Raw genomic sequence first — 9,175 nt, 5'->3', positions numbered from 1 at the left:
CATAATAGATTCAGTTGAGCTTCAATCTCCATTATCGTTTTAACAAACAATTTTCCGAAGGCCATTAACCTTAACCGTTTCTAGATTGTTCCAACAAATTTTCACCCCATTCCGGAGTGCATCTCCGATCATTGCCTGTTAATTTCCGGCGCCGATCCGAGCAATTGAAGGTAAAAATCGTATCGATTGATCAAAATTCAAGCGCTCCTCATTTCACAATTCACATTCTCGAATTTCATTGAATTCCGGTGATTAATAGCTTCTGTTTATCGAATCAGTGCTGAAATATCTATATGGATTGGTAGATGCTGGTGTTGACGGAATGATTGTGGTGTATGATTTTAACAAACTAGAATAAGCTGATAGTTTAAAATTCGATCGGATATCTGTGGCGATGAATAAAATATGAGAAATGAGAATCTGTAATGTTTAGGATTATTTAATTAATTTTGGAATTGAGCATTGTTGTTGTGGATTGCAGGAGATTGTTGAGGGGTTAAAGGATGAGTCAAGTATTTGAGGGTTATGAGCGGCAATACTGTGAGATATCTGCTAATCTTTCGAAAAAGGTTACTTCAGCTACTGTTCTCGATGGAGGTGAGGCGAAAATTTTCCGTTCTGCTTTGAGTTTCTTATGAGATTTATACATTCAGTATTGTCAGTTTGATTGTTATGTGATGATTCTGACCTAATGTCTGTGAATCTCTTTGAGGAAAGGCATTGTTGCTTCTTGGTGGATGTAGGATGACACTTTGATAGAGTAATGTGCAGCTCACTGGAATCATTTATGAAATGTTAGAAAATGGATCGAAACATTAAACGTGGTGGTACTCATAATTTGATGAACATATGTGGCTGTGTATGTTTTGAATTTTTTTTGTGGATAGAAGTCTGTCCATAGCATTTAGTTTGATGATTTCATATTTTAAACAGTATGTTATTTGAAATTTTTAACATGGTGTCTTGTTAAATTTATGAATATTTGGATTTCCATCTAGCTGCACATTTGATGCATCTAACATGGACGATTTAACTATGCATCCCTACTACCTTCATCCTATAATATTCTCTTGGTAGAATCAGACTTAAACTTAAAATGCTGATTGATGCATGGTGTTTAAGATTGATTTTTCTGAGGTGTGTATGGTTATGACTTATGATGATTGGGCGTTTCTTGACTGTGTCTGGGGGGGGATGGTATTGGGGATTGTAGGAGGATGAAGATTGGAATGCCTGTAAATTGTCTCTTTTAAAGTGATCAATAGTTGAGAGGAGATCCATTTGCCTATTTTCAGTATTTGCTTTACATGGCAGTTGATGAAAATATGGAAATATCACATTTACGATTTGCTGACGATGTCGAACAAGCTGGTTTATTTCCGTATTTATATCATATTTAGGACAGATTGTATCATAGCTGCAAAAAGATTCTAGTATTTGTTAAAGTTCAAGTACCATTTACGTATTTCTGTATTTCTATAATAGTATTTGGGACAAAAATTGAATCCGCTTGTTGACAATAATCTCAAGCTATTTTAGACAAGGACTGAGTTACTTATGCCATAAAGTGCACGTCTAAGAAGTCCAGATAAAATCTCCCTTATAGTTTGACAGATGTAGCGTTTTAAGTTGTTAGTATTTATTTTTCTTGATAGTCAAATCTGCTTGCTAGGCCGTCTTTTAAGTTCTTATAACTTAGAAACTGTGACAGAAACAATCAGCCATCAATTTATGGATGATGAGTTCACATAGTTCCTTAAAGCATGTAATTTATTTTTACTTCCATTTGCTGCTGATATTGGTGGAACTTTCCCATTGGCAGAACAAAAGAAACAGAAGGTATCCGAAGTTGCAGGAGGATTAGAAGATGCCGAGGCACTGGTAACTGGCTTACCGACACACATATGAATAACGAATGATTCTTATGCCTTTAGACTCTATACTAACATCCAACTTGTGCTTAAACATCCAAGATACGTAAAATGGATCTAGAAGCTAGGAGCTTGCCGCCAGGTGTGAAAGCTACACTTCTTGTCAAGTTGAGAGAGTACAAAACAGACTTGAACAATTTGAAATCAGAAGTGAAGAGGATTGCATCGGGTAATGCCAACCAAGCAGCTCGGGATGACTTGATGCAGTCGAGTATGGCGACGGTACTGATTCTTCTATATCTCTTTTAGTATTGTGGCTTTATTTGTCCTATAAGGAATCATGTTTCATACTTATTTGGTTTCTTTCCCCCATAGATTATCTAATATACTGGTATTCAATTTGATGTTGGATTGAATAGGCATCAGCAGATCAACGAGCAAGGCTGCTGATGTCAACTGAAAAATTAGGTAAGTCGAGCGACAGGATCAGGGAAGGTCGTAAAACAATGCTTGAAACTGAAGAGCTTGGAGTCTCGATTCTTCATGATCTCCACCAGCAACGGCAATCCCTCCTGCATGCACATAACAACGTACGTCACGTGTTCTTGTCTTGTCAACCTCCTTCTGGTGAACCTGTTTAGTTGAGAGTGCATTACGATTTTACAACCCCTTTTGCAGCTTCATGCGGTGGATGATAACATCGGCCGGAGCAAAAAAATTCTGACCAACATGTCGAGAAGGATGAGCAGGAACAAATGGATCATCGGCACTATCATCGCACTCTTGGTAATCGTCATAGTCGTTATTCTCTACTTCAAGCTGACCCGCCACTCGTCTTCATAACTGGAATTGATTCCGTTGTTTTGGATACAATCTCTATGCCACATGATTTGCATTTGTCATCCTTGAGTTGTTTGATTCTCAAATAAATCGATACTACGACTCATTTTGCAATTTTGATGTCACTTATAAAACGTTTCAATACGACTTCATTTTTTTGATTTGTAGCAGTTTTGACAGACAGTATTTCTTTGAAAAAAATGATGTTTCAAAGCTGGAAAATTGTTGATATCAAAATTGCTACACGTCAAGAGGTGGAGTAATCGTAGAAATGTTTGAAAGAAGTGTGAAAATTGCAAAATGATTGATAGTTATCAATAGTACAACATGTATAAGTACCTCTCTACTCTAAGAATATCTTATTCCCTAACAACATCAAAACATATACAGCAAACAAATACAGCACAAATTTTGTTCTATTAGACACAAGTCAAGTAAAAGAGAAGGCATAAATTGCCATAGAAATGGATCATGTCATGAGTAGTTGTCACAGGTGGAAATCAATCTATATATCTAAATTTACCTTTTCCCTCTTTGGCCTATCAATCTGAGAATCCAGTGAGCTAGTTAGGGAACTTGCTGAATTCCACGAATCATCTCGTCTGCCTGGCCCCGCTGAGAACCCCCAAGAATAGCTCTACATACCTATCTTCGTATCCTGAGATATTTATCTTTAATGATCACATCTAGCTGATCTCAAAGACGAATGCAGAATCATTTGGTAATGAATCACATGGATGCACCATCTTCATGTCAAATTTCCATATTGGCTGTTTGATCTTCCTCATCGTACTCTTCCTCTTCTCCCTCATCATCTTCGGTTAGCGCAGGTTGGCCATTGAGATCCACGTTAACGCCATTTACCTTCCTCACAAACTGGCCCCTTATACGAGGTCTACGTTCAGCTAGTTTTTTCCTGTTCACGTACCTGATCTTCTTGTCAAAGCATCTTTCCTTCCGTTTTTGCCTGAACTTTAACAGTGCTGCCTCTCTATGATCAACTTTACTTAACTTCACTTCACTGAACATAGAATTCCCAAATGATGTCCATGGATGTGGACCAGGCATTTGACCTGGATGTGGGCATAAGCCAAACGGGTAGTACGGATAAGGTGCCATTCCCGGGATATGAGGAGGACAGTGTGGAACATGACTGAACTGAGGAATCAAAGCAGAATTGGCATGGTTGCTCGTATCGGGGAGGTTTTTGGGATACATAGATGCTGATGACATTGGCACTTGATTCATCACCCCGGGCAAGTAATAAGGATATGGGGTCTGGTTATAAGCAGCCGTCACATCATTAGGAGAATCATTTCCTAAATGCATATGCTCATTAGGAGGAGTGCTTGACCTGTCCATAACAGACGATTCGGGGGCACTGTTACTGCTTGGTTGGTCATCTTGTGGTGAAGGGTTTTCTGGGGTCTCTCGAGTTTTTTCTCCTTGAATGATCGAACCCACTTCACGATTCAGTATGTGATTCTCCACGAAGCTCATGTGTTGAGCTGTAATTTCAGGAACAGCATGGTTGATGCTTTTGGATGTGCTGGATTTGACGTAGGTGAAAAAAGCAGAAGATTCGCCTATCTTCAATTCGCTCTTCTTTAAAAAAGGTAAAATTTGTCCTGAAACAATTTAAAAGCACACTTGGGAGTTAGGCTTATGTCATAAGGATTGAAAAACAAAACACTCAACAAAAGATTGCTTAGATCAAGCCTTAATCTTTCAAAATTTCAGTAAGAAATTCAAGAACTAACTGAGAAGAATCTAAAATACAGCAGCACACAGAAGAAATCAATGAATGATAACTCATATGCTAACATTGCTGTGAAAACTATCAGAGAAACTCAAAATTACAATTCTCTAGCATGTAAATGCACTTTAGCTATTCGATTCACGCTTCGAGCTTTTAGCTAACAGTCACAGAAAACATATGCAAATAAGCCAATAAAAAAACAGTTTCAGTTTCATTCTTCAAATACACACACACATATAGACATGCACAAGATTAGCAGCTTTTAGTAGTCACAAAATGATTAAATCTTGTGATTAATTTACCTATCCTCATTTCATATGTACGCCTGTCACTTATTCCTGGCACATCAGGCTGACACTCCCGACGAGTCTCATCTGCAGTAGCTATAGGAACAGCTGTGGTGGTATTTATCTGAAAAAATAGATGCAAAGACAAGTCAAATACAGGCACACTTAAAAGGGTGCTTTCAGACTTCAGTACATTAAATTAACCTCACCTCATTTTCTTGGTGAGTTGAGACACACATCTCTGGGTTAGTACTCTTTCGAGACTTGTCGTCTGTGTCATCCGAAAATAAGGTAGTGCTATTGGTGTTAGCGTCATCACTGTGGTCTGACACCACCAGATCAAAATCATAACTTATGATGTTCTTCTCCACAAGTCCAAGCTGTAGATAGAAAAGTTAGACACATGCAACCATTGTATTTATACTAAAACCTTAGGGAATATATGGCTAATGTACTCTGTCAAAGTAAACACAATAAATACACGCAACACTCCACATACAAAATTTGACAATAGGAATACGACACCTGGCTTCAAGGTAGCCCGGGTGCGAAAAAGAGGTATGGTTTGCATGATGTAATTTATGGTTAACAACCATTTATCTAGCAGTTTATACGGCTAGTCAGTTGAAGGTAACTGATGTTTGCCAAGGGTGCAACAAAGAAGAAGTGGCTGTAGCCGGTGGAGACCCATTATGAGCCAAGATAGTAAAAACTCAGAATTTACGATTGATTTATTCAATATATCCCTTTTTGAAAAATATTAAATTAAATGATAACTACTTCGTGTAAAGTAGATAGTATGTACCATTCTCCTTCTTCTCCACATGTGAGTCCACAAGTTCAACAGCTCATTTGTACGTAATGGTTTCACTAGATAGTCGGCTGCTCCAAATTTCAGGCACTTGACAACGAGAGGAACCTCATCTTGAGCGGACATCACTAACAAAACGCATGCAGAAAAATAATTAAATTAAATTCAAATATTTATAATCAAATAAAGTGGATACTTACTTATCACAGGAATTCGTCGCAACTCTTTGTCCCTCGTAATGTACTTTAACATTTTCAGTCCTTTAGACATTGGAAGCTCTACCTCAGAAAGAATGATATCTATATCAGGCCCCTCTGCATTCAGTGCATCGATTACCTGTCTTGGTGACTTTACGGTAGTCACTGAAAAGAAAGATCCATTACATTCAGCACCAAAACTCCATAAATGGTTGAATGCATTAAAAGAATAAAACTCAAATCAACTTTCCAGAATCAATAACTAGATCCTTTTTTCTCAGTTCTCAAACTATCACCAAATCAAATACGTATTTGTTAGTGTATGTACTACCCAAAATCACCAGCAGGAGTAGAAAGCAGACAGCATACAGATTCGGAACTTGAAAGAACATGAATCTAATACAGACATCTGTTAGCGCGTGTGATGCGAACTTTATAGATGAGAAAAAAGAACAGAAACCCTCACGACATACTTATACGATTGAGAATATTTCCAAAATGTAGTACTAAAGCAACTTACTTTAGAGATGGACAGTACTGCATATATACAGAGTTGAATGAACTCCTATAGCTTCATCAACTGATTAAGTGACAAATGATGTAAAAGTTAATTAGAACAAGTTCTTAAGTAAAAACTCCAATATTTTTCATGTGAACTGCCATGACAAAGATGAAAGTGATACAAGTAAGGCGGAGTTCTGCAAGGTTGATATAGCCAACAGCTGGACTCATGTTTAAGTGGTGATCCAGATTCCAGCCGATCCTCAGGAAACCTTACTGAAGTACCGAAACTTAAGGAAGCCAGTTGACTTAATTCCAGTTACTTACTCATTGGGTCTAATGAATTCTGTGATTAATTAAAATCTTTCCGATATGTAACTTAGAGCACGTCAGCTTCTAAATAGGGCAACCTACATCTCGAATGAACATACATCATAAATATCGGCAATTAAGCCTGTTTTCTATAATAGCATAATTACCATGGTAAAGATCAACAACAAACTCCAGCTTCCTTAATCTTTTCAATCCATGAAACATCAGTATCACAACTACAGATCACTAAAAACTTCACAGCTATTTTATAAACAAATAGCAGAAGTACATACATGACTAAAGCACACATATTGCAAACAAGAATCATCAATATATCGAAAATAACTAACCAAACATACACATATTGATAACAAGAATTCATCCACATAACAAATAACTAACTAACCATAAAAAAAAGCAACTTCAATCAACACTCAAAATCAATGAATTCCAAATCAAGAAGAGGAATAGCAAATCAAAACCTTGATAAGAACATCTACACAAAAGTGTAGAAACCTCCTCAGAACTCCTCACATCATTATCACAAAGCAAAATCCTCACTTTACTCCGATCAATAAACCCGTCCCCGGCCTTCGCTATCTCACTCTTTTCCATCACTATCCTCAGTCCTTACTCCTCAGCCTCCAAAACTAATCTCAATCACGAACTAGGGTTCCAAATTGACCCCCAAAACCAATCAGCGCTACACAAACTCCATTCTCACACCTCAAAAACCTCCCCAAATCGATAAACCGCCGACCAAAAATGATCAAAACCACTCCAATCCAATCCAATTCACCGCCAAAATCCACCACAAACATCCATTCCTCCAGATCATCACCACACCACAAACCAAACCACAGAACTCAGCTCAATATCAATTAAGTAGCTGCTGCGTCGACGGCGTCAAATCAAATCATCAATCAGCCAGTTGACAATCCCCGCTTTCCATAAACGGCAATCAATCATCACAGGGAGCAGCTGAAATAGGAAACTCCGAATCCAAACGGTCACCCGAGCCGCCCCGGCGCACTTTAGAACACCACCTATCAAAACCTGTATCTATCTATTTCTATCCAGTGAATGAATTTCCTTCGCTTGTTGCAGAAACGCTCAGAATAAAGTGCCGAAAAAGGAGAGAGAGAAAAAGATATTTTAATAGCGCTTTTTCTTCTCCAATTCTGTAGTGGTGGCTGCTAAAATGAGCGGATCGTCGAGATTGCGTGAAATGGAGGGCGGAGATCGAGCGCATCCGGCGCAGCTTAGGGAAATGGATGACGTGGAGGGCTAGGAGAGGCTGGATGGGGAGATATTATATCGATTAAAGAGTGAATTATATTTATGTTGATTCAATCATGTTACGAGATATTCCTTTGGCTTTTTTGGTGTATTTTCCACTTGGATTGGGGAATATAGCTCACTTGGTAAAGATCTGTTTCTACAATTGGGTTGCCTCGACAATGAGGGGTGCACTTGGATGGTGGTGAGGGTGGATTCGGCAAATCGAACTCGTAGGGTGGGTATTGTGAAAAAGGTCATTGTCGAAGGCAGATGCGATGCTGCGAGTGCCATTAACGATCGATAACGGGTGATGACGAAACTTAACCACAACCTCGAATAGTTGGGAAGGAGTTGTCGACCATGAAGTTAGCGTAAACTCTAATGGTCACATTCAATGGAGTTCTATTATGGATTCTATGATAGCACATGAATCGAATGGTGTTTAAATCATGAGATCCAATGATACTTAAATCATAGAAATCACTGAAAAATGTCTTTGTCAGCATTGAAGGGAAAGGTGGTGCGACGGATCTTGCTGACAGTTAATGGAACACGAAGAAGAAAAGTTAACCACAATCACAGATACTCCGTCCGTCCAAGGAAGATGACCCCTTCTTTGGGTGGCACGAGATTTTATGCAGTTTATTTTGTGTGATAGGTAGAGAGAGTAAAATAATAGAGAGGGAATAAAGTAGATATAAAAGAGTTTTCCTTTTAGTAATAGTCGTCTTGGGTGAGACAAACTAAAAATGAAAGTAGGTTATCTTCGATGAGATGGAGAGAGTAATGGCAAGTGGCCGTCAAGCCAAGAGATACACGACAATTCCAAAGAATAAATTTAATAGAGTTTTCGATTGATAAATGATACTCCATTTATCAATTATAGGAAATGATATGCCTATCTTTTTTTATTGATAAATAATATGCCTTTGTGGTTTTGGGTTTGACTTATCTTTCATTATTACTAGTTTCATTTGTTAAAGTGCATATACCAAAGTTGTCCCACATATTTTATGATCTTTTAAAGCAAATTTCAGTCTCGAAATTATTGAATACATCCCTTCAATAAGATGTCAAGTCGATTTTTATATAGTAATCTTTATAGCTTTATAAAAAGCCCAAATAGTGTTATTCACGAAATGGCCCATTAGCTCAGTTGGTTCGAGACCTGCATGGGCCATATCTTTGTTTTCTTATGTTGTAAATTCTCTATTTATTTTGGGCTAAATGGGCTTAGAAGGGCTACGGATTCCTTCTCGTTAATTTATTGGCCCTTTACACGGCCCACAATTAGCCAATTTTTAAGTAACTGGTTG

The 9,175-nt window shown here is 38.0% G+C and overlaps 2 protein-coding genes across 2 annotated transcripts; one reads left to right on the top strand and one right to left on the bottom strand.

Moving 5' to 3' along the window:
* Positions 1-2,825, top strand: LOC121779593 (vesicle transport v-SNARE 13-like). Its single transcript, XM_042176934.1, has 6 exons — positions 1-170; positions 482-597; positions 1,823-1,881; positions 1,974-2,153; positions 2,291-2,461; positions 2,550-2,825. Exons 2-6 carry the CDS (start codon positions 504-506, stop codon positions 2,712-2,714), a joined length of 669 nt encoding a protein of 222 aa, XP_042032868.1. The 5' UTR covers positions 1-170; positions 482-503; the 3' UTR covers positions 2,715-2,825.
* A 158-nt stretch (positions 2,826-2,983) lies between these two features.
* LOC121779592 (two-component response regulator-like APRR1) lies at positions 2,984-7,862 on the bottom strand. The gene is made up of 6 exons (XM_042176933.1): positions 7,061-7,862; positions 5,769-5,930; positions 5,563-5,696; positions 4,967-5,137; positions 4,773-4,881; positions 2,984-4,339 (listed from the first exon to the last, which is right to left on the bottom strand). Exons 1-6 carry the CDS (start codon positions 7,191-7,193, stop codon positions 3,465-3,467), a joined length of 1,584 nt encoding a protein of 527 aa, XP_042032867.1. The 5' UTR covers positions 7,194-7,862; the 3' UTR covers positions 2,984-3,464.
* Between the last annotated feature and the right edge of the window lie 1,313 nt (positions 7,863-9,175).

The sequence above is a fragment of the Salvia splendens genome, chromosome 19, assembly GCF_004379255.2.
Source record: "Salvia splendens isolate huo1 chromosome 19, SspV2, whole genome shotgun sequence".
Classification (NCBI taxonomy): Eukaryota; Viridiplantae; Streptophyta; class Magnoliopsida; order Lamiales; family Lamiaceae; genus Salvia; species Salvia splendens.
Note: the sequence above shows the minus strand (reverse complement) of the source record. Positions and strands in the feature narration are given on the sequence as shown.